Source organism: Ambystoma mexicanum, chromosome 3q (genome assembly GCF_040938575.1).
Source record: "Ambystoma mexicanum isolate Mex_15411 chromosome 3q, UKY_AmexF1_1, whole genome shotgun sequence".
NCBI lineage: Eukaryota > Metazoa > Chordata > Amphibia > Caudata > Ambystomatidae > Ambystoma > Ambystoma mexicanum.
The window spans coordinates 810,607,106-810,633,349 of record NC_090926.1 but is presented as its reverse complement, the minus strand read 5'-3'; the positions used below and the strand labels follow the sequence as shown (position 1 = coordinate 810,633,349).

At 45.4% G+C, this 26,244-nt stretch overlaps 1 protein-coding gene across 5 annotated transcripts in view; it reads left to right on the top strand.

The window, feature by feature from the left end:
* MBTD1 (mbt domain containing 1) overlaps positions 1-22,601 on the top strand; it is a 1,870,500-nt gene extending 1,847,899 nt beyond the window's left edge. For all 5 annotated transcript variants that reach the window (XM_069654918.1, XM_069654914.1, XM_069654913.1 and 2 more), the window contains one exon: positions 18,353-22,601. In XM_069654918.1, coding sequence (XP_069511019.1) covers positions 18,353-18,471 — 119 coding nt within the window. In that variant the 3' untranslated portion in view covers positions 18,472-22,601. The remainder of the gene's footprint in view (positions 1-18,352) is intronic.
* The last annotated feature ends 3,643 nt before the right edge of the window (positions 22,602-26,244 follow it).

The window sequence follows — 26,244 nt, the reverse complement described above, 5'->3', positions numbered from 1 at the left end:
GAATGAATTAGACTTCACATTCAGCTTTTTAGGGCTTCTTTTGGGCCTACTAGCAGGATTTCAGTTTTTTCCCCGTTTAAGCAGAGCCCATTGGCTGCCATCCAAGCCTGAATGTGTGCATATGTTAGCTGCAGGGTGTGGAGGTCTTGTTCGTAATTTCCTGTTAAGGGAACAAGAATGTGTGTCATCGGCATAGTTTGTGAAAGCTATGCTGAAGTCTTCTTGGTCTCTGAAAAGTGGGAGGGTAAAGAGGTTGTAAAGGGTGGGGGCTGTACAGGATCCTTGTGGTACTCCGCATTCAATCGGAGTTGGAGAAGCTGAGGCTTGGTCCGAAAAGACCCCCATAGCTCGGCCCTCCAAGAAGGAAGTGATCCAGGCAGTGGCCTCTTGGGAGAATTGTGCATTGTCAGCTAGATGTTTACATAAGATCTTGTGGTCAACCAAGTCAAAGGCAGCAGAGAGTTCCAGGAGTAGGAGGAGTGACGATTGACCTTTGTCCATGGCTTCTAGTAGTTGGTTCTTGAGGACTAATGGGGCTGATTCCGTGCCGTGACGAGGGCGGAAACCAGATTGCCTTTTTCCTAATATGTTGTGGGTTTCCAGGTATGACTGTCTGTATATAGGCAGCTCTGTCCAACATCTTTAGCAGAAATGGTAAGGTGGTGATTGGACAGTAGTTGTTAGGGGAGTCTGGGTCTAAGGTGGGTTTCTTAAATAATGGTTGAACCCACGCTTCCTTAAGGGCTGATGGGACAGTGCTGATGAGAAGAGTGTGGGCTTGTTTGTGGAGTGTGGAGGGTCTTGGACCATCTGGAGGGTTGATGGCTCAGATGCGGGCGGAGTGATCTTGGGCAGTTTGTCGTATTGAGTCTTGATTTTGTTTTGGAGAGTTGTGATTTTGTTTAACATGGCGTGTTGGCTGTTGCACCATGTTTTTTTTTTTCTATAGGTTGTGTGGATGTAGGAGGGATGGACAGTTCTTTGTAAATGGCGAATAACTCTTGATTGGGAGTTGGCTTTCTGGATTCTGGAATTGTATGTGGTGGCTTTGGCCTTGGCAATGGCATGTTTATATTGTTTGGCGATTGTTGTGTATGTGTCTCTTGTGATGGTAGAAGGGTTTGTTTGCCATGGATTTAGTGCTGCTCTTTTAGCAGTGCGGGTGTCAGAGTTCTTGTGTGAACCAAGAGTTCACATGTAGAATGTGCTTGGCTTTTTTGAATTCCAATGGGGCTATGGTGTCTAGTACCTTTTTTAGAGTGGTATTGTAGATCTCTACTAGTTATGTATGATCTGTCGTATGTCGGGTATCTGCCCATATTAGATGTAGATCTTTCTAGATAAAACTGTGCACATGTGGAATGACTTGTTAGAATTGTCATATGAAGCTAAAAGACCCCCTACATTGGATGGATTTCCTCTATATACATATATATATTTTGTGCTTCATAGCATGTCTGTATGGTGTCAAAGCTGATTACGTTAGTGTATGAGAGAATTAATAAGTTGTCTTGTGGGTTGATATGTTCTATTTTCAAAATATTTAAATTGTAAATTAAATTGTAAAATTGTTTATATTCTTTTTTATTAATATTATGGTTTATTACAAACATGTTATGATGCAATCCTTTAAACCGAGAATCCATCCCTGCTCCTTAAACCCAAGTAAAAATCAAATTCAAAATTAAAGAGGGAATGAACAGAACAGAGGTGGGAAACCAAAGAACAAGAAACAACAAACATCACTAAATTCCACAAAAATACTTTTCCCCCACTAAATTCTCAAGACCTTCCAATGTTGTCCCCTCCCTCCCCCATGCCATAACTCTCTACCCTGCTACGGCAATGCTAAAACTTCTATAAAAAGTTTAGTTATCGATCATACCATCAGAACCTTTTCACCCAGAATAGCCAATTCCCACCATTCCTCACTAGTAAGCGACCTGTACTGGGCCACAGTTTCATTAATAAAATGTCCTTCTGGACTCGACTAGGGCGACACAATCCAACAGTAGATGTTTTATCTATTCTACAGATTTCTGTTCCTTGCAAAATCTACACTTAAAGTCCCCCTCTATTTTCTAGTCCACAGAACCTCCTTTGTGGGCAAAATGTTTAGCCTCAATTTTAAGAAAAGATTTCTATGTTTAGAACTACAAATTTCATGGTGTACTTGATTTATAGCCCTCTGTTCGAAACTCAGGTTGAGAGGTAGTTTGTATGTTGATCTTTTTGCAATGGTCTCCATCCAATACATTCTATGCAGCTGAGGTTTTACCTTCTCGGGGTTAGCTAACAGAATGTCATCTTTTAATTCCATTGCTTCAAGACCCTCTCTACACTTAGTTTTCCTTGATCTCCCATCCCTTGGGTCATCAACTCCATTCATATCGCACCTTAATACGTCAAGAGGAGGAGGATTGTTCTCCCCCCATACATTTCCTGTATAAGCTCATTGACTTCCATTTAACCATAGATTGGAGCAACTGCAATCCCAGTTCGTATCTGATTAGCGGCACAGGTAAAGAGTTTGACAAATCCAACACTTTCCTCCAGAAGATGCCCTCTAATGTGTATCAACAATAAGTTGGAATATTTAAAGCTGTTTCGACTCCATATAATAGAATGGGTATAATCTTTTGCTTATAAAAGATTACAATGGGTGCCAGCGTGAATTTGCCAAACCTTTTCAGTATCATTTTAGTCTGGGTCGCCAATTTAGTGCATTTATGCCTAAACTCATCAGTCCATAACTTCTCATTTAGGTTATTATTAATTCTCCAGCATGGGGTCTGGCATGGATTCACATGCTCATGAATATTCCCCGTCGTCAGGCTGGGAATCCTCGGTAAAGAAAAAATCAGTATCAGTTTAGTTTCTGATCTGTCTTTCGTAGTAGTAACCAATCACTGATCTCTGCGTCATACTGACCACAGCCAATGACTGCCATCTCCCTAAGCCCAGCCTCTGGCAGCCATCTTCAGATTTTTACCGCATGTTCAAGCGTTGGGAGTCCTCGTGCTAGCTCTCAAGCTTTTACTGCGTGTTTCGCGCTTTTTCAGGTGAATTTTCACATTTGTTCAGTTAATCGAGCCTCAAGCTCCACCGTTTCTACTCCCGTTAACGGGTACCCGTTGCGGGATTTTCCTACGCCCCTCAAGGGTGAAGATTTCGTCGAATCAACCTCTTGGAGGATTCCAGAAGATTTGCGGCCTACTTCGAGATGGCCCAGGACGCGAGTTCGTCACCCGGACCCAAGCTGTTTCGCAGCTGCCCTGGATGCGGGCTGCAGAATGTGTTTAAGGAGGACGAACATTCGCGATGCCTCTACTGTCTTCATGGGGACAAGACTCATGTAGAGAAGCACTGCCAGTTCTGCAAGAACTTGTCGGAGCGGACCATGAGGGACCGTCGATCTCGTCTCGCCAGCTGGTTGGAGAAGGGCTCGACGGGTGAGAAGAAGAAAGGGTCCGAGCGGGCTTCTAAGTCCTGTGCGGGCGCCCCAGCGACGGGGGCCCAACACCAGGCCAAGCGCCGCGAGTCTGCTGGCTCCGGGAGCGCCGAAAGGTCGGGCTCTTCGGTCGCCAGGCAGGGCGCACCTTCCCCGGCACTGTCAACCACGAGCCAGCGCTCCGGTTCGGGGAAGAGGAAGTCCGAGAGCCCGGGTAAGGTTCGGGAGAAGCCCCGTCCGATCTCGGGAGAGGGGGAGCGAGGCGTCGCCCCTCCCCCTAAGGAGAAGGTCCAGGACGCACCTAAGGTGGTGAAGGCCCCTAACCAGCAGGCAAAGGCCTCTATCGAGGCGATCGCGGCGACTCTGGCCAAGCCGGCAGAGACCCCGCCAGTGGAGACTGCCTCCGGGACTAGAGTTTCCCTGCCGCCAAGGAGGGAATCCTCTTTTCAGCCCATCGTCATGGCCCCCATGATGGAACAAGGGGGGGGGCACGGTAGCCTCCTCGAGCTCGGAGTCAGCCTCGGAGGGGGAACTGACTGAGGTTGCAAGGAATCTCGAAGTACATTTCGAGAAGGTTCGGTCCTGCAAGGAAGATCCTCGGGAGATAACCGAGGAAGACGACGATGGCGAGGAAGAGCAGCCTTCCCTTCCGGCGCAGCCGGAACCTAGGCCTCAGGATAGCTCGGCGGCCATTTTGTTTGCGATCCAGTCCTTATGCTCTGAGATAAGGACGAGATTACCACGGCCCAGGCCGGAGGACCCGCAACCTGGCCCGTCGGGAAGTCCTCAGAACAAACGACGGAGGACCCAACCCTCTCCTCCGCTCGCCCCCGTAAGGCCTGCAGTTCCCTCCTCATCCTCCCACGAGTCGGGAGATGAGGGTGCGGTGGGCTCGACGACGGGTTCTGAGGGCGACGACGACGGAACGGGTCTCCTGTCGCACGGGCATCTCCACCCGACGAGATTGGCTCATTCCATGCCATGATTGCCAGGGCGTCCGAATTGTTCCAGCTCTGCCCGGAGGAGCAGAAAAAGGAAGGTTTCCTCTATCAGCGCCGGGAGGCCAAGAGGAACACTGTCATTGCGGTGCCTCTAATCGATGACATCTGGGAGGAGGGCCTATCGGTACTCAAGAACCCCTCCACGGCACCAGCCAAACGGGACCGGTACGAGAAGAAGTACCGGGTCCCCGAGACCGCTCACCTGTGCCTCAGGGCCCAGCCAACTATGAAACTAGAGGTGTACCTTCACTGGATTTTGGTAACCACTAGGTATTCAAGAGAGACAAGCCATGCAGCTGCTAGGCCTGTTTTCTTGAATTACTTGTAACAACAGAAAATGTGTTGCCTAATTATAGGTAATCACGGAGTGAATCTGTCTGTGGGTATACATTATTACAGTCTCTAAACATGAAAATAATACGATGTACATAAAGAGTGTTTTACTGCTTTTTAAAGTGAGTGACTGAAGAGAGTGCAGAAAAAAATATAACATATGGCTCTTCTGATTAGTTATTTGTAATTAACAAAAGACAATAAACAAAATGAGTGAAGTCGATTTTTCAGCAATTACTGTAAATGAAACAATGAAACAATAGACATATACAAACAACACTTTGTGTGATAATTCAAGTTCATTATTCTGGGATGAAAGAGATTTCAACATTTGTCCATGAATAAGTTTATATAGTGCATATGATTTTGCTAATCGATCAAATGCAACGGAGGTCCTTTCTTAAAAAGGTCCATAAGTTGTGCAGGGTCTTTTTGGACAAGATATCTGGTTGTTAGCCAACGTGATCCAAAGTTGGTAGGTAGGAATGGCTTTACAGGTAAGTTACTGTTCCCTGTAGTTGTCACGTTTCGGCGGTAGTGGTTAGGGGTTGGGTCCGCCTTCATCAGGGCTGTGAATCTGAGACCCTGTAGGGGGGACATAGATTGTGGTGAGATTGATTGTATACCCTAATGTCCCTATTATTGGGACCGGAATTGTGGTTAAATTTGTTCTCCTAGCGACCGGGTTACAAACTTACTTGCCGGTACGCATTTTCTCAAGCGTTTGGTGTGGTCATATGTCGTGAAGAGGAGGAAGCCGTGATAACTCCGGAACAGGGATATAGTTGCTAGACTATGATTTGCTAGTTTGTCAACGTGGCTGAGTTTTCAAAAGCGGTCTCGTAGCTGTTGAAAATGAACAAGTAATGCCATCAGGTCATTTTCGATCCTGAATAATCAACGTTTTGATTGTTATTTATTTTTACATGGGTTAGGGTTTCCGGCATGCAAGAATAAAAGTTGACCTATCTTGTTTCATTGTATTTCCCGTGATCAAGTTGGGTAAAGAATAGTGATTTAAAAGGGGTACGTGATAATTTGTGTGGAAACATTAATGGAATGGTAGTGCATGTTAGTGCTGGTGTTGTACTGCCTGCATCTCATATTGTTCACAATGGTGATTCGCCGTGATTCATGCGTGTTAGGCATTAGTTGTAAATGCAATTCAGACAGACTGAGGACGTCTGTTGTGTGATGCCGTAGCTACGAGCTCACCTTGTTAGTCTGCTTCGACGGCACTGAGTCATACTTTCCGACTCATTCTCCACCCGTGAGCTGTCTGCCGCGAGATGAGTCGGCAAGACACGTCTTCGCTGCAATGCGGAACAGGATATAGAAGCGCAGGGTGAAGAGGGCTGGTTGTTATTTGGGATGCCAACGCATGCGCACTGGAGGTATCCGTCACGGGTGACGAAGCAAATGTTTTAAAAGGTGCGCATGTTCCCTCGCTCGCTGTTTATGAACTACAAATGTGTAGTTCAGTACGGGTCTGGTGAGCGTGGTTCGTAGTTACTTAGCATAATAATGCAGTTTACGAACTGTAAGTGTTACAGTTGGAGCATTGTTATTAATTAAATGACGAATGAGGCAGCATCAAGACGGGGGATGGTAGTTAAATTGTCACTGCTGTGTTTATTAATTTGATGAATTTAGTAATCCTCATATGCGTGGCTCAATTGGATTTGTTGGGAGATGTGGTTACTGGTCCAAAAGACCCAGTTAGCCATAAACCATGTTATGGAGGTGCATATAGGTAGTCACAAAATGAGAGAGTATCTGGTCCACATCATTGGTCATTAGGTGATGGATTGGAAGACTTTGTTCAGGCCGTGATGGTAGGTATCCAGCCTGTGAATCCATCGGGCTTCCTTTTTATTGAGACTATGTTGGATATCTGGTCCACCCTTGACTTTTTCAATCACCCACCATAGGATGTCATTGGGGGTATGGTTAAAGTTGAGGAAATGTTCAACCAAGGGTGCAGTCGTATTTTTACATCTGATTTTGGATCTGTGTTCAGATATTCTTATATTAATGGCTCGGGATGTTTGGCCGATATATCTGAGAGCACATGGGCATTCTATGCAGTACACTACATTCTGACTTTTACAGTTGGTCAAATCTCGGAGTGTCCAAGTGCGGGTGCCAATTTGGAATGAACTCATTTTTTTGGTAAATTTACATGCTACACAGTTGCCACATGGGTGGTGTCCTTGCAAGGGTCGAAGGGTTCGAGTAGTGTTTGCAACCGGTTGAAAGAGTGAATGTACAAGGTGCTCTTTCAAGTTCTTTCCTCTTCTATATGCGAATCTTGGGGCAGGATCCCCAGGCATATTCAGGCGTGCAATGTGCCAGTGTTTATTGATAATTTGTTTGATTTTTGAAGTATGTGCTCCAAATGTGACAACACATGTTAGTTGTGACTCCTGAGAAGCTACGTTCTCTTGTTCTGTTTGGAGAAGATTTTCGCGAGTACAATTGCGGGCTCTCCTATTGGCTAGATGTAGTTGTTTCTTAGGATATCCCCTGGCTAGTAGGCGTGTGGTCAGGTTCTGGGCATGATGTTTGTAATCGTCTATAGAAGAGCAGTTTCGGCGTATTCTTAGGTATTGTCCATATGGTAAGTTATTTTTGGTGTGTGCCGGATGGTTGCTGGTATAGTGAAGAAGAGTATTTCGGGCAGTTGTTTTTCTGTACAAGTTACATAGTAACATTCCATTCTCCGAACGGATCGAAAGGTCCAAGAATTTGATCTCCTCATTACTTTTTTCCATCGTGAATTGAATATGTGGATTACATGTATTCAACCAATTCCAAAAGTTGTTAAGTTCAATTGAGCTGCCGGTCCAGATGAAGATCACATCATCGATATAACGATGCCAATGGCCGATGTTGGTTAGCCAGTTATTTCGGTGGGAGAGTACAAAGTCCTTCTCAAATTTCGCCATAAACAAAATGGCTAGACTGGGTGCAAAGGCTGCGCCCATAGCTGTGCCTTTAGTTTGAAGATAGATGGTGTTGTCGAAGGTGAAAAAATTCCGTTGTAATGCAATCGTCATGATTTCTACGATGAAGTTCACCGGGGTCCTGGTGCTGGGGGGATTTAGGGTGAGCCATTCCCTTATACTTTCAATCGCATCTTCTTGAGGGATACTGGTGTAAAGTGATTTGATGTCCATAGTGACCAATATTTGTTCTTGAGGGTTAAAGTCTAGAGCTTCAAAGATAGTTATTGTGTGAGTAGTGTCTCGGAGATAGGTAGGGGTTTGCATGCTGATCGGTTGCAGAAAGGTGTCTACGAACTTGCATAATGGTTCAATTATTGAGCCACATCCAGAGACTATCGGGCGTCCGGGTGGGTTGATGGAATCTTTATGTATTTTGGGTAGTGAATAGAAACAAGGGGTCCTGCCTGTTGGTCTGATGAGGTATTCTGCTTCCTTATCTGAGATCCATTCACGTTGTCGTGCAAAGTTCACAGCTTCTAAGATCTCTTGGGAAATTTCTCGGGTAGGATCTTTTCTGAGTATTGAGTAACTTTCTCGGTCATTAAGTAGTGCTAAGGCCATGTTTTTATATTGATCTATGCTCATGATTACTAATCCTCCTCCTTTGTCCGCAGGCTTTATGATGATATTTTTATTTGTCTGTAGTAATGTTAGAGCTTGTTTTTCTGCTAGAGACATGTTGTGTTTGGTTTTGATGGTTTTCTTTTTTAAGCGATCCAGATCTTCCAACACACATCTTTCAAAAGTTAGGAGCTCCGGTGGTATTTGGCCATCAGTTGGAGTGAATGACGATGGGTTGTGTAGTCCAGTGTCTTCATCTGTTTCTCCAGGTTCCAAATTATGGTCCTTGAAAAAAGTACGTAACCTAACTTTTCTTAAAAATGTTCGGACTTCCATTTCGGAGTTGTACCAGTCCGTTTGTGCTGTGGGCACAAAAGATAGGCCCTTCGTAAGGACTGTATACTCTGCTTTCGTTAGTGGAATATTTGCCAACTTAAAGACAGGAATTTTTTCATGGTCTTGAGATATATCTAATATCGTTGCCTGCGGCGTCTGGGATGTTGGTTTATTCTTCCGCCGCGCGGTTTGGAACCCCCATTGTGGCGGACCCCATTGGGGGTTGCCAAACCCCCCACCCCCTAAAAAAGGAAAAAATGGGGATGGGGATGGGGTGGGATATCCAAAGTTGCTTAGTGGTTGGCCTTGTGACTTCGGTTGTTGTCGTGATTGATCATCCGAGGATGATCCACTACTTGAACTCGAGAATGTTACCCCTCTTCTGCGGTTTCTTTGATTACCTTGGTTGGTGCCTTGGTGTATACTATATATGTAGTTGTCAGAAATATAGGGATAAATTACTTTCAAGTCGAAGTCTTTGATATCCTTCTGAAGTTTTTTGGTTTTGCGATTAAGGGTGGCACTCTTGAAGTCTTCAAACTGTTTGTTTATGTCTAACAGTAGATTCTTGGCATTGGTAATTGCTGCGTTGGTCGAAAAAATAGTTTCTCCAAGGTCTAGATCTTTCTGAATTTTGGAGGCAGTTCGTATAGCAGTGTTAATGGTTAGTACCATGAGGTCGCGACTACACTTGGTAGCCACATAGATGAAATTGGTCACGTATTCCTTATCTAAAAAGAGACAAGGAGTATTACGCACGATTAGACCACTGGGAATGATGCTAGAACGCAGGTACTCTCTCAAAAAATGTGCATGAAGTTCAGTGCGGAAACATTTTTTCTTAGGTCTTAAAATGTTATCTCCAGAGTTGGTACCTCCTGGAGATGTGACAACATTTTCCCCGGCAGGGGTAAAGAAAGAGGGGCCACTAATTGTGTCCAGAATTTCTTGTTCTGTGAAGCTCAAAGTAGCACTTTCCGCCATCCCCTTTGGTTGACGTCGTGGGGAGGTTAAAAGGTTGTGTAGATTATTATCAAGTAATAGGTATCCTTGCCAAAACAGTGGGAACACCAAACTATTATTAAGCTAGAGGGAGAACTCAAATAGTGGGTTTTTAGAGGATGGTGGACCTATAAATAAGTAAATTTAATACAAGCCCTATCCCATATATTAGGATAGTAAAACCCTAAGCAACGCGGTTGCCCGTAAATGGTAACAAAACATAGGGGAGGGCCATTAAAGAAAAGGTACAGGGCCAAGTATAAAGCTATGAAACTAGAGGTGTACCTTCACTGGATTTTGGTAACCACTAGGTATTCAAGAGAGACAAGCCATGCAGCTGCTAGGCCTGTTTTCTTGAATTACTTGTAACAACAGAAAATGTGTTGCCTAATTATAGGTAATCAGACTCGGTCATCTCGGCGGCGGCGAAGAAGGCGGCGGGGTCAGGAGCCTCAACGTCGAATTCCCCTCCGGACGGCGAGGGAAAGAGGGAAAGAAGTTGGACGCCATGGGGCGACGGGTCATTTCATCGGCGGCGACGACGATCAAAGCGGCCAACGCCCTGGCGATCGTGGCCCGTTACGACAGGGAGCTCTGGTTTAAGCTGGCCCCCATATTGGACTTCCTACCGGACGACAAGAGGTCCGAGGCCCTGGAAATACTTCAAGAAGGCGAGGTGGCGTCGGACCACGCCATAACGGTGGCAACCGATATTGCCGATACAGGGTTCCGCCAGCTGGGCAACGGAGTTTGCCTACGACGACGGGGTTGGCTCCGGGCGACCGACTTCCGTCAGGACGTCCAGACCAGGGTGTTGGACATGCCGTTCGACGGCAGCAACTTGTTCTGGAAGGCGGTGGACGAATCCCTCCAAGCCATAAAGACGGGCACGGAGATGGCCCGCGCCCTAGGAGCCCTTCAGCAACGACGGCCCTTTCAGAGCTCTGGAGGCAGACAGGGGGCCTCCAAGGGATCCAGCGGTGGCTCGTCTTCCTACCGCCAGGCGGCACGCTCCTCGTCTCAGGAGGCCTACAGGGGTCGCGGCAAGCAGGGAGTGCCTCGCCGCCGTCGGCAAGGTGGCCAGGGCGGCAAGGCCACCACCTCCAAGCAGGACTGAACCGGCCGTGGCGTCGGGCCCCCACCGAAGCACCCCGGTGGGAGGCCGGCTGAGGAAGTTCGTCGGCGTGTGGAAGTCCATCTCCACCGATCGTTGGGTGCTGGATACCCTGGCAAGAGGACACTCTATCGAATTCCTGAAGAAGTGCCCTCACATTCCACCTGTGGCCAGGAAGGAAAATCACGTCCCGCAACTGCTGTTGGAAGTACGGGCGATGCTCAGGAAAGGCGCCATCGAGCCCGTCCCGAAGAGGCTCCGGGGTGTACTCAAGGTACTTCCTTGTCAGGAAGAAGACGGGCGGCTGGCGCCCCATCCTGGACCTTTGTCATTTGAACAAATACATCAGGTCACAAAAGTTCAGGATGGTCACCCTCCAGCACGTGCTGGGACAGCTGGAGGAAGGCGACTTTCTATCGTCGCTGGACCTGGAGGATGCATACTTCCACGTTCCCATCCTCAGAAGTCACCGAAAGTTCCTCAGGTTCGTCGTCCAGGGACGCCACTACCAATTCAGAGCACTGCCGTTCGGATTGAAGTCGGCCCCCAGGGTCTTTACCAAGTGCCTAGCACCTGTGGCGGCGCGGCTGCGCCTGCAGGGGATCCACGTCTACCCCTACCTGGACGACTGGCTCATCCGCTCAAGGACGAGGGAACTCGCTGTCGAACACACTGCGAGGACCGTCCAGCTACTCACAGACCTGGGATTCGCCATAAATTACCCAAAGTCCCACCTGGTGCCGTCGCAGGTGGCCCTGTTTCTGGGAGCGAAGCTCGATACAGTGAGGCGCCTGGCGGCACCGTCGGAAGAACGGACAAAGACCTTCTGGGAAAAGTGCAGCGCCTGCTAGCCACAGACGTGGCCAGGGTGAGGTCCATCAAGTCCCTCCTGGGGATGATGTCCTCTTGCATCTACCTGGTGCGCCTCTGCAGACTACGGATGCGCCCTCTTCAAGAATTTCTCGACGCCCGTTGGACGCAGGCGACGGGCACCTTCGAAGACAGCGTCCCCCCTCAACGATGGTGTTCCGGCAGGTGATTCAGTGGTGGGGCGTTCGAGCGCACCTCACGGCGGGCAAGGACTTTCAGACGCCGGCGTACCAGGAGACGGTGACGACGGACGCTTCCCTGGAAGGTTGGGGCGCCCACACCGGAGATCTCCACGCAAGAGGCCTCTGGCTCCCGGAGGAGAAGCTCCTGCACATCAACATCCTGGAACTCCGAGCCGTGTTCTGGGCTCTCAAATCGTTCCTCCCGTCGCTCAAGGGCAAGGTGGTGCAGATCTTCACGGACAACACCACGACAATGTTTTACATACGGAAGCAGGGAGGTACCAGATCCCCAGCCCTATCCAAGGAGGCACAGGATCTGTGGCACTGGGCGGTCGCCCAGGGGATGTTCCTGGTTCCCTTTCACCTGGCAGGAGAAAGAAACACCATCGCTGACTCGCTCAGCAGGGAGCTGCGCGCATTTCACGAGTGGGAGCTGCGCCAGGATCAGGTGGATCAACTCTTCCGACGATGGGGCAAACCCCAAATCGACCTGTTCGCAACAGCGACGAACTCAAAGTGCCAGAGGTCCGCCAGCAGGTTTCCCCAGCCGAGAAGCATGGGCGATGCGTTCTCGTTCCCCTGGGACGGCCTATACCTGTATGCGTTCCCTCCGTTGCTGTTGCTACTTCGACTCATCAACCAGCTCAAGAGGTCCCGGTGCAGGATGATCCTCATCGCACCAGCGTGGCCGAGGCAGATCTGGTTCCCGGACCTTCTGGACTTGTCAACGTCTCCATCCATCAAGATGTCGACGGACGCTTATCTTCTCTCCAGAGAAGGAGGCGCCATCTTCCACCACGACCCGGCGTCGCTGAACCTGCAGGCTTGGCTCCTGCAACGCTAGAGTTTGGAGGGTATGTTATACCAGCCGACTGCAGAGAGGTTCTTGCAAAGGCCAGGGCGTCCTCGACTCTCAAATGCTACGGTCACAAGTGGAAGAGGTTCTCTATCTGGTGCCGAGCACAGAAGATCAACCCCCTACGGATTATGGCCCCTCAGGTGCTGCCGTACCTGCTATCGCTGGCAAAGGCTGGGCTAGCCCATGCCTCCATTAAGATTCATCTGGCGGCGATCTCCAGATATACCAGAACCACAGGACGGAGGTCCCTGTGGTCCCATCGACTGGTGAAAGAGTTTATGAAAGGATTGTTCCGGTCGTACCCGCCGGTGAAGGCCCCTGCCCCGGCGTGGGAACTTAATGTGGTACTGACTAGGCTCATGGGGCCCCCATTCGAGCCGATGCACTCCGCATCGATGAATTTTGTGTCGTGGAAGACTGCATTTCTGGTGGCCATTACCTCCGCACGACGAGTGGGAGAGATCCAGGCCCTATCCTGCAAAGCACCGTACTTGACTTTCCATGCCTCAAGGATGGTGCTTAGGACGCACCCCTCCTTTATGCCCAAGGTGCCGTCGGACTTCCATCTTAACGAGCCCCTGGTGTTACCTGTTTTCTTCCCGTCTCCTTCGTCGCCGGCCGAGAGGACTTTGCACTCGCTGGATGTGGCTAGAGCGCTGAAGTTCTACGTGGACCGCACGAAGAGTTTTCGGAGGACATCACAGCTGTTTGTGAACTTTGGACCTGTGAATCAAGGGAAGGCTCTCTCGAAGTCTTCTATTTCCAGATGGCTCTCCGGCTGCATCATGCACTGCCACCGGTTGGCTAACCGACCGCTGCCAGGCCGTCCGAGAGCCCATTCGACCAGAGCGATCGCTGCTACTACGGCGTTCCTATCTGGTGTGCCCCTGCTGGACATCTGCAGGGCTGCTACGTGGAGGTCGACGCACACCTTCATGAGATTCTACTGCATCGATCGGGATTCCAGGGAGGAGTCCAGGGTCGGCCAAGCAGTGCTGCGCAACCTGTTCGCCTAAGGTGAGCCTGGTGAGGAGGTAAGAGATGCTTAATGTTGAGTTGTTGTATTGCTTAATGTTGAGCCTTTGCCACCTCCCGTGGTTGTGCATGTGTGTACCGCTATGTATTCTTATATTCATGAGCATGTGAATCCATGCCAGACCCCATGCTGGAGAAGGAACAAGTTACTTACCTGTAACTGTTGTTCTCCAGCATGGGTCTGGCATGGATTCACATGCGAACCCTCCTGCCTACCCCTCTGCAGCTCTTCACTTGGTCATACTGCCACTTCACGTGCTACCAAATCTGAAGATGGCTGCCAGAGGCGGGCTTAGGGAGATGGCAGTCATTGGCTGTGGTCAGTATGACCCAGAGACCAGTGATTGGTTACTACTGAGAAAGACAGATCAGAAACGAAACTGATACTGATTTGTTCTTTACCGAGGATTCTCAGCCTGACGACGATGAATATTCATGAGCATGTGAATCTATGCCAGACCCATGCTGGAGAGCAACAGTTACAGGTAAGTAACTTGTTCCTTAATACTCCCAAATAGGTTGATGAGACTACCCATTTCATCTTCTGCGTAACTATATACCACGTCACTTTCTGCTTAGTTTTCCTCCATACATTAGAAAATGCCAAAATCTTAATTTTAGATACTTAAGTTCTCAACTCATTGGCCTCAAAGTACATGTTCAACTTAGTAAGCCTCCTTTGTAGGCCTATTGGCATTTGCTCAATCATGACCAAATCGCCCACGTACATGGCCCAAGGAATTTCCTGTCTGTATAGTTGAGGCGGAAAGGCTGTGACCTCTTCTTGTCTGGGAGCCATATCTGAATTAAATAGATTGAAGATTGTGGGTGCAAAGGGGCATCCCTGCTTCAGTCCTCTATGCGTTGGAATGGAGGCTGATGGTAATCCTTTTGCTGTCATTGTAACCTGAATGGAGGTCCCTGAATAGAGGCTCTGAATGGCTTCCAAAAGGTGTATCGGACAGGACCACCTTGACGGCTTACTCCAATGTGTCTCTCTGTTCCTTTCAAAGGCTTGGTCCAGATCTATAAAGGCCAAATATACCTTCTGTTTATTCTTCAGAGCTCTTACTTTAAGTACGTTTAACAGGTTAAGATTCAGACTTGTTCCCACCCCCGGGACAAATCCCGCTTGTCTAACGTCTCTATGGCCGAGTCCCGCGCCCACATCGGTTTCAGTATTACTGAGGTTAAGATTTTTCGCAGGGCAGTGGGCCTATAATTATTAGGATTATCACTTTCACCTTTCTTATAATTGGGGCCCGTCAAAGCTGTCCTCCATGAGGGTGGTATTTTCCTAACGGCCAATATATGTCTGAATAGAACCATACAGAATTCAGCCCATTTTTCTGGGTTTTGTTTGAGGATATTCTTGTTTAAGCCATCTGGCCCTGCTGCTCTAGAGGGTGTTAGTGTCATTATTCAATCTCTTATATCCACCCTGTCCAATTCAATTGACCACAGAGTACCATTTTTTCGTGTATTCCAGACAGCAGCTTGGTCCGAGAGTGCTAAGAGATCAGTAAAATACCGGATCCATAACTTCTCCGAGACTGCCGATGTCAACGATGTCAGTTGGAATGTGGCATCATTATTAAGCAATTTCCAGAGGTCTTGTGTATTTTTATTAGCTAGGGCCTTCATAATGGTTTCTGCGTCGTCTTCAAACCGCTGAGCTAATTCATATATCTTTGTTTCCTCATCTTTTTTAACTTTAGTTTATCCCGGTTTGCTGGCGATCTATAGAGTGCAGGTCTGATTTAGTGATCTTTTCAACTGTCAACGTCTTGCTTGAAAAGTGTAACCTCTTAAATTCTTGTTTAGTCCCCGGGTTTGATTTCCACTGGAAAGTCAATAGTACACTGGAAAAATCTACCACACCAGTATTCTTCAGGACTCTATGGAGATTAAATCTCCCTCACATCCTTAGCAAGAATTCTTAGGGGCCCGCCGCCCTCCCCCCTCACCACCCCTGATTGACCTGTAAAGGGTGCCCGAATGATTCCATCTGAACATACAGTTGTTCGCCAAACGGAAGTATCAAAATACTATGATCACTATTTTCTGTGGGCATAACTTCCAGGGTACTAAGCCACTCGTACAAGTCATTGGAGGCAAACACATAATCGAGGTGAGCGGTTTGTGAGCCCCTTGACCAAGCGGTTTTCCCTGCAATATCCCCTCTTATATTACCGTTTAGCATGGTAATATTCTGTTCCTTTAACTCTGATACCCATAAACAAGCTTTCTTTGATAATTTGGACTTTGATAGTTTTAGTCCCTAAACATCAAGACATTTGATGTTAAGGTCTCCGCATATCAGTGTATAGGAATAGGTGTTTTCCAGATTTACTTCATCAAGGGCTGTGATCAATGTCTCTACAAACTCCTCCTCACCTATTCCTGCCGGGTTCCAATACACATTGAAAAGGAGTAGTATCTGTGGGGGGGGCTGCATCCTTCTCCCTTATCCAGGATAGCACCACTAGTTTCGTAAACAAATTCAGATTTCTGAACTCCAGGTTCTTACAAAGGCCCCCTTCTTCACCAGTGTTATAAGACCCACCGAGGGTCTCCCCGATTTTTGACCAGCGCCGGGGTAAAGCAGATGTCAAATCCCTCACATACAGGTTTAGATACAATCCATGTTTCCTGCTTGCAGATTATATTGAGAGGTGCAACTTCCAGTCTCTCATCACTAAATAAGTGGCTAAAGCCCCTAGTAATCCATGTGGCCAGAGACAAAGGGGCTCTTCTGGGTGTCTGGAGTTATAAGCCAGACTTACGAGCAAGCAAAGCGGCCAACCAGCCCCAGTCAGCATTGGGTTCCAATAATTTGACATTTGTGAGGGGGTGGTTGAGATTTCTCTCGTCTCCCATCTGACTTCTAAAAGTAACTTTCAGGCGGGCTCGAACCAATGATCTTAGCTTTCCCAACTCAGGTAGTGCCTTTTCTGCTTCTGGACTCTGACGTGACTTTGCCCGAATTGTAAAGGGTGGGTTCTGTATTTGTTTATATTCACTGGTTTGTATTTAGAACCCTGGTAAGTCTTTATGAATTTAAAACACCAATACGTTTTTTCCCTTTATTTACACTAAGAGTGTAGTGAGGAGGCACGTAATGAAAAGAATCACCTCAAACGTCAACTACGGGGTCTGGAGAAGCATGGGCGGAGGTGCATTCTTTTTGGGCCAAAAAGCCAAAAGAATCCTCTGCATATCGTGTGTAGGCGAGGAGGCATTTAAAACTTCAACATAATGCGAAGCTGTGCTGTCTGCTTTAGCCACCAACAGTGCCTTTTTTTGGTCACTAATTAAGGGAGGACATGTTCAGGACAAGCTAACCCAATATCAAACGACACACGGGTGTAATTCTTTACAACATCCTTATCGTGAGCAATCGTTGGAATTAGTATCCTGCGAGACAATTGTTGACCATGATGATAGGAGTTGGAGTGGGATTGATAGCTCTTTTTGATGAGGTGGTTTGGCCTGTTGTTGAGCCTAAATCCTCGAGGGCCCCTGGGCCTGATGGCCTTTCTAACCTCGGGTTTAATTCCAACCCAGAGTTATGGGCACGTATTTTGATGGTTTTGTTTTGTTTGACGACATTAAAAAAAACTAAAGTAATTCCTTTATCTTGGGAGGGATGCATTGATTAGAAATCCCAGAAAGAAATGTTAATACAGGTGCTAGAGGCAACCAAAAAATGTCTGAACAAGATTGGATTGACCACAGGCAACTGTTGTCATATCAGGTAAAGCAGCATTGTATGTCTTACATTAAAGCTTATGAGTCCATGAATGGATTTTTGCTAAAATATCCAAGTAAGTTAATATGCCGCTCCTGGTTATTGGTAAAAATTGAATTTATTGGAAACTCATGAGGTAAAAGGAGCCTGAAATGGTATTGCAAGACAAGATAGACTCTGCAGACTCTGCAAGGGCGAAGTTGAAACTTTACAGCATATTCTGTTAATCATCCCTTCTTTAAATCTTTCTTATGAAGGTTTTTGGGGACTTCTTAGATAAAGAGGTGGTTAATCTGGTGGTGCCTCCAACTGCTCTAATGATTCCAGTGATAAGATTTTTGCTCATGATATTTCCTGAACTGTTAACTTAATTGGAGGGCAGTCCATCCAGAATACGAATGAAGAATTAATAATTAGTAATTGGAACGGTAGCCCTTACTAGTGCCTAAGGTAAATTATGAAATGTGTTTTTTTTGTTTTTAAATGGTGTAATGTTTTAATTACGTGTTGCATTTCTGTTTTTAACTCTGATATGTGGATGAATTGAGGATGATGAATTGTACATGTTGATTTATTAATGTTTCTGATGTATTTGATCTTTTGAGATATTTTAGATGTATTGAGGTAACTTACTTTTTTTTGTGTTTCCTAGTATGAAACGTTTGTTTTAAACTATGACCCACAATAAATAAATACATTTACATTTAATTTCATTGCAACCCTTGAAAGCATGTGTAGTTTGCTTTTGGCTGCAGACTTACTGGTGCTTTTTTGACAAATGTTGGTGAATCTCATTGAAAATATGTTGGAAAAAAATTGCCTTTACATATTTAATGTTTTTTATTTCAGCAACTCCCCTGCAGATGAAAGAAGAATTGCTGGAAGGAGAAGAATATTCTTTCATGCAGGGAACGTCCGATCAGGAAAGTAATGGATCTGGCAGCTACTATATCAAGCAAGAACCATAAAGAACCTCAAATGCTCTTTCGAAAAAAGACTTTGGATCAAATTGCCTAAATTTAAGCTGGCATTTTCTGCCCATTACATAAGATATTTAAGTTCATAATAGCTGCGTTTTAAAAACTATTTTAATGAAAACTTGTTTTCAATTTATACAGAGATGGGCCGTTTGTGTTGTATTTGAAGTTTTGGAAAGGTTTTTGTAGCATTTATTCAAGTTCGGGTTTGTTGTTATGTGTTATGAAGAGCAGAAATAAGAGGCTGTCCAGATAAGTTTAAAAAAAACAAAGCAATGCAGGAAAGTGGAATATAATATGATGCTTGCTAATTCACGTCTTGATACCACAAAGCAACATGATGGTACAAATAAGGATGTGTAGGCTGCTCTAAGCCACAACATTCTTGCATCTACTGCCTTGGTTATTTAAAAACAATTCAACATCTTGCTTATTTGTGCAGCTTTTTTGATATTGCCTTTTTTTTTTATCCGTTTACAGTTTTCATTGATGCATAGCTTTTTCCTAAGCGCAGCTGTTTGTGATCAGTGAGAAACAGAACCATGTAAACTTTTGAATCCTTTGTTTTTTACTACCAGCCCTATACAAAAATATGTAAAATCTTAATTTCAAGGAAAGTTCACTTGAAACATGTTGTATATAACTCTTCTGTATTAGAAAGCGCTGAACCTGTACACAGTTTACAGTGTTAGTGATTTTTTTTTTTATTGGTTTTTGTTATCCCGCTCTGCTAATTTGTAGTCTTCACTGGATTGCAACAATGGGACTTTTCTTGTACAAAAATCTATTTCTTTACAAGCTTGCCATTATATTTTCTGTTTGCATTTACTATTGCTTGCTTTACGGTTTCAGACTGGGATAATGGTAATCATATTCCACAGATTTGACCATGTGTTTGTGGGAAATTACATTACCCTGTGGGTAAACGCAAAGAAGCCTCTATTCTTGCCTGGTGCAGGTGCTATGGCACGTAAGTGGCAGTATGCTGGGTTGGGTATGTTTCCAGCGTCACAGAATAGAGGCATTGGAGATCTGATCGTGTTACTCGCCACTTCACTGCAATCAGTGAAATCCATTTTGGATAAGGTATGGAAGTGGTTAAAGCGGGTGGGAGGCATGCACAGGGCCCGTCGAGACGAGGTACATTTTATTGTCAGTATGTGTTCCTGAACTCTGTCTTGCTACCACCTTCTACACTACTCTCTCTCTCTCTCTCTCTCTCTCTCTCTCTCTCTCTCTCTCTCTCTCTGTTACTGGAGCAATGCAAGAAAGAGACAGTGATGTGAGGAAGTACGTAAAGAATATACAACTCCCAATAGCTATGCCATCCAGATGTAGAGACCCAATTTCCACCTCTGAATTTGCAGTCTATGCTAAGATTTTAAGCTGTTTTGATCCAGTCTCCTGGCTCGGGAACTCAGAGCCCCTATGTGGCAGGATTCTGGTGCGACTTGCTAGACATCCATATTGTGTGTCACTATGTGCAAGTAGTAAATGATGCAAAGGAGGAGACCAATAGAAAGGTAAGAAAACATGGCATAATCACTAGGGTAGATTTTGTGAAGCACTGATATCCAGTCTGTCTTCATTTGAAAATAAATTCTGGTGCAAGGGCCCTAGAGATTGTTGTTCAATATGTTAACCTTAAAGCAACACCCTATAATCTTCTGTAGTGATTTAAAGGACACATCAGCATCTGCTCACATGTCTTTAAAAATGTTGCTTTTATACACAGATGATGAACTGGTATCTTTTTTCTGATTTAGAAGGCATACTTAGTCTCCATTTAAGGGTTGGAATTCCATGAAACTTGGGCACTCATTCCATAGTGGCCAGTGCGGGTGAGGGGGTAACTGGATGTAGCACGTGTCCTAATCTTAAGAACCAAAGTTTTCAATCATTGAGCAAGATGAGCTATTGGGGTCTCGCTACACCCAAACTGAATTAGGCAAGTATGTATGTATCCTCCTTCGATTCATCAGAAATTGTGTGCAAGCCTCTTGTTGCAACACTAGGTTTAGCCTTGATTCCTTTAGATCTGGAATGCAGTAGCAACCCTACTGGACGGGTTTATTGTTTTCATTCAAAGTGTGTAAAGGCTCAAGCAAGGCACTGACTATTGCGGACAAAGGCCCTTGTAAACACCAAGAGTCTGGTATTGTCAGACAAATTCTTCTTTGGACTTAAATCTAATTTATTTGTAGATGTGGGTGGGTTTCTTGAGCATATTTATCTAAAATACTAAACTGTCAGATAATCACGCTGTTCTCATGGCTGTAATAACTGAAGAATTGAAAATCACAATTTAATTGAGGACAATGTATAGAAGTGCACTGAAATGGGTAAGTGTAAGACCGTAAATGTCCAGAATTGGTCCATTTTGCAGTTATGATGGCTTTTGTGGAAACTTAAATCTTGTATGTGACTTAAGCTTGTGTGGCGTTTTTGTACACCCCAGTTTTCTGCAATTTCCTATTATATACATTTGTTTAAATATTGATTACTGACCCTTTTCAGAGCATGTAAGGTCACGTTCGGTACAGTACAGATGTGAGGAGAAAATAGAGCTTTACCTTTTATCAGTAAGAGATATCCGTGCATACATATATATATATATATATATATATATATATATATATATATATATATATATATATATATATATATATATATATACACATACACATACATGTGCATAATATATGGAATCCTCAGGAATAAGCGTTATATGGCTTAATGTGCTATAAGTTCTTTTCAGATTTTCTCCAGTGCACAATATTAATAACTAGCTTCTTGACATCAAAAAATGATTCATAAAATTGAGCCAAGATGCAGTAAAATATAAACCCTTACAACCCTTAGCATGTACGTACCTGGCAGGATACAGCTTAATGCGGACACCAGGTGTCTATATACAATATGGTTTTTGTTTAAAGTTAAACAGAAAAATCAATGCTCGTACATATTTGAAAACCAGCAATGTATTTATGGCATAATATAATTACCTTTTAGATACAGCCTTTAGGTAATGCAATATGCACAAATTTGTCATTCTATGCAAAATGGGTTAAAGGTGTTTCCATCCGTGAATGCGCTGAGAATGTGCTTTTGAACTTGGTATTTGCATTCAGGATTTTTAGCCCCTTTGCTTTTTAATCCCCAAACATTCATCATTATTTCTGTTTTTAGCACTTCAATAAAAATGGAGCTTTGCTTAAAATAATTCTGCACACGTTTTTTAGCTGGAATGCACACTACAATCTGTATATTACACCTATTTACGGTGATCGGTAGACTACGTTTTCAAAATAAGTGTGCCAGCCTTGTTGTTGTGTGTTTGAGAACATTTTGTTCTCCTGCGAGTCGCATTGAGGGTAATAAAAGTGATGGGAGCAAAGTTTCTACTGGGAAGAAATCCAAGTACATCGGATAGTGGATGTAATGGATTTCTCACCAGTAGATTAGGCAGAAAAACAAAACTTAATTTATTGGCTAAAGGCGTTTCCGTATTCTTATTTTATTTGTAATGTTTTAGTATCAATCTTCAAACGTGTGTGTGCGCGAGAGGCTGCTGCTGCGATCAGCTCTGTTCTACTGATACTAACACGGGTTTCAGTGTTTTTGTTTTTTATTTTGTGTTAGGAGATAAACCTTTCCCATCAATATTTGTATCATGGTGCTATATATTTGATAACAATTTTATAATTGGGAAAGTATAACTGTGATTAAAAGAGACTTATTTCTTGTTTTCACATTTTAGATAAAGCCACAAGACATTTATACAAATAATCCTTGTTCGACTTTAACGTACATAGGCACTGATGAAAAAAATAGAGTATGGCAGTTTTACACAGTTTCTGTATGTATTTGATATATCAGTCAAAATCTGTATAGCCTTAATAATTGATTTTCTTGGTAATCCCTGCAAACAGAAATGGGAACATTTTAAAAATCATTTGAACATGTAAATACCCACATAAAAAGGTTTGAGGAATGTAATTTTTTTTTCTTCAAAATGTTCAGCATGGATGTTAATAAAATTGATGTTATAAGTTTGTGTATACGATGAAAATATTTCACTCATTTTGCCTTTTTTACTCAAAATAAAAATCTAAAGCATTCATTGAATGAGGTTTGTTTTTTCATGTATGCAGGACATGCATATTACTAACCTGTTAAAGAATTACATTTTTTAAATGGGTTGTTTGTTTCCTAGCGAGTAATAAAAAAAAAAGCGACAACAAATATATTGTTCTTAAAAGAACTGCCAATACTTAACATTACCTTCTAATGTACTCTTTCCACACACAGATTCCTCATATTCCGTCGATACATTTGAGCACCAGCTGTTCTCTGAACCTTTTTCAGCCACCAGACGTGTGCCATGTGGCTCTGTTCCTGCTTCGCTCCACAATGTTTTAAGACCCTGACACCTGATGTGATTCCATGGGTGGTTTTAGAAGGAGCTGTTGGCAACTTATAACCTTGGTTCCTTTTTTCCATGCACTCTGCACGCTGTTTAGGATCACCACTAGTGATTTTTGGAATTTCTCTGTCATGAGGAATTCCATGGGGGCCTTCAAGCCAGGAGGGTATTGCATAAAGCAGATTTCTATTTTGGACCCAAAAAGGTTTGTCTCTGCCTGTGTGGGGGGTGTGGGGGGGGAGACTGGGCAGGGGGGGGCATAGACTGCTCAAGTCCATTCATGGGAAGTCAATCCAAGAGCATGTTGCAAAGTTGTATACTTTCTTCCAAATCTCATGCTTTGGAGCCCTTCTCCAGTAAGGCCCGATTGTCCATGTAGGTTGGGGTGAGGGATGCTTCCGTGGTGAGCAACAGCTGGAGGCATCCCACTCAGATGTAGAGGGATGTGAACAGTCAAGATGTCTTTCTAGCTCCTCTAGAAAGAGTCACTCCAGGGATGATCAGGATTCTTCTATGGACTCACCATCACCTATGGTGGCTTAGCCCACTAATTCCTTTAAGCAGAGTCGTGGGAGACATTCAGATAAATGTTGGACATCTTTACTAAAGCCCCAGCCGCTTTGGTCAAGTCACTGGTGGTGGACAAAGACCCAATGCCCTCAGCCAAATTGGCACCATGTCTAATGGCGACTGCAGGCTCCTTGGCTCTGTTATGGTTTCAGCCCTGGAGACTGCTACTCTCTAGTGCTGTGCAGCTCCACCTTTGGTTGTTGCTGCTTCAGCAACATAGACTATGACACCACTTAGCAAGTCCCAACATCTCTCTGAATGTTGTTCCAACTTTGAGGCCTACATTTTTGGGAAACTCGTTCCTGATTTCTCTGGAAGAGGATGGATCTATACCGAATGCCTGGAACCCTTGGATTCAGGAGAGTTGGAGGACTTACCAGAGCAGTTCTGTGGGCATGATGTTCCCATGATTGAATTGGCCTCTGATTTATAGGTTGCTAGATATCTGGATACATCTCTGGAGATTCCTTGTATGTTCAACTCAGCATGGGTTATTACAGCCTCCATTCGGGATGTGGACTGGGACATTGTGAGAAAACATAGACTGGCCCCATCTGATACAGGCTACTTGTCCACACACAGGTCTACTGGTGCAGGCCTTCACTGCCGGGGGGACCATGTTTTCCCTCTTTTCTCCCTGACAGGTAAAATAAAAAGCTGGATACCTTCAGGCACAAAGTATATGCCTCTGGCAGGTTTATCATTAGCTCTGGCAGCTTGGCCGTACATGCTGTGAATTCTACATGTTTCATAGCAAAATATGCCTATATCCTTCACAGTGTCCTCTCCAAAGCTGTGAAAAATCTGCCTCCAAAAGATGGTTTCACTTCCCTGTTAGAAGATTTGAAGGTGGTGCGTCAAATACTCCAGTCAGCCCTCAACATTTTATTGATCTTTTTTGTTCACTTGTTAGGTGCTTATACAGTAAGTAAATTCTGTTTCTAAGCGCCAACAGGGGAATAGGGAGGAAACATGGTATTGAAATACATTAAAATACACAATGTCAACACAGTGGAGGAAGGGAAAGGACAAAACTACTATGCCTTGTGAGTATTCAGAACGTGCAAGTGCAGCAAGGAAGAGGGCAGTGGGGGTAGGTACTGGCGTGTCCGAGCTCGTGTGTGAGCCTCAGATGAAGTGCAAGATATGATAAGTGCTACATGACCTGGAGCCGCATTGGGTAGAAAAGTCCAAGCCTCCGGGCAGGTGCTGAGGTAGACAGAAGGTGGGGTGATTGGGTGTCGGAGCAACTGTGAGATTACCAAAGGAGGAGAAAAGGAAAGTCTTGAGGTGCTTCCAGAATTCAAGAAAGTCCTGCTCAAGACGCAGTGGGAGGGGGAGGCTATTCCATAGGAGGGAGCCAGCTGATGAAAGAGGTTGACCTCCTGCCCTCCGTCGACCTCCTGCCCTCTGTTTAGCAAAGCGCTTTACACACAAGGAGTTGGTGCCAGATGAACTTAGACGTCTAGATGGGAGAGTATTTAGTAAGAGAGAGTTGCAGTGTGCTTGACGGCCCCAGACAGCCTTTTGGATGATGCAAATGGATTTAAATTTAATTCGTGCAGCAACCGGGAGCCAGTGAAGACTTTTTTGGGCAAGAGACATGTGGTCCCTGGCTTAAGGCCAAGGATAAGTCTTGCTGCCCTATTCTGGATTAGCAGTAGAGGTTGCAGAGTGGAAGAAGGAAATTGAGGAGGCTATTGCAATAGTCAAGCCTAGACAGAACCAAGGCTTGGGTAACATTGCGCTGGGGGAAAGTGAGGAAAGGGAGAATTCCTTTGAGAAGGAAGAGTTGAAAGTGGGACTTCTTGGCAATGTCCTGATTGTGAGGGAGGAAAGGGAGAGAGTTGTCGAAGATGCTTCCAAGGTTTCTGGCTTCAGGAGGAGGAGCAGGGGGAGAGCTCATGGAGGAAGACCAGAGAGAAGGGAAGGAGGGAGCAGGGGTCCCAGTGAGAAGGATAACAGTTTTGCTGGCTTTGAGGCAGAGATTGTTGGAGGTGCACCGGGCCTAGATGGCAGGCAGTCGGGGATGAAGGAAGGTGTAAGAGGGTCAGCAAGATGTTTGAAAAGTTATCGTCTGCATAACACTGGAAGTTTGGGGGAAGAGATGAGGAGTGCGAGCTGAGCAAGGTAGATGTTAAAGACTCAAGGGGAGAGGGTAGATCCCTGGGGGACACCACAGGTGGAGAAGGAAGTAGGAGAGGAAAAGGTGCCCAGGATGAATTGGGAAGAGCGGAAGGCAGAGGAGAGATCGAGTAGGATGAGGACAGCTGGGGAGTTGGAGTCCAGAGATTCGAGCAGTTCTTCACGGGTGTTCAGAAGAGCAGTTCTGTGCCTCTGGATGCTCGGAATCCAGATTAATGGTCGTGGAGACAACCAACAAGTTCAGTGTGAGAGTTGAGTTGGGTCAAGGCCAGCTTCTCAAGCAGTTTCCCCAGGAAGGGTGCGATTGAACTAGGGCAGTAGTTGGTTGGACAGGTAGGGTCTGCTGAAGGTTTTTTCAGGAGGGGGGCGCACAAGGGAGTGCTTGAGGGCAGAGGGGGAAGATCCAGTGGCAAAAGAGTGATTGCAGAAGTCAGCGAGTGCAGGGGTAATAGAGCCAATATTGTCCTTGATGGTTCTGGATGAGCAAGGGTGAACCTGTTTGAAGAGACCTTCATGGAGAGCAAAACTCTGGTAACTTCTTCAGTTGTGACAGTGGCGAAGGAAGAGGGGAGGGAAAGAGGAGGGCGAGTGGCCAAGGGAGGCAAGGGGGTGTGGGAAGGATT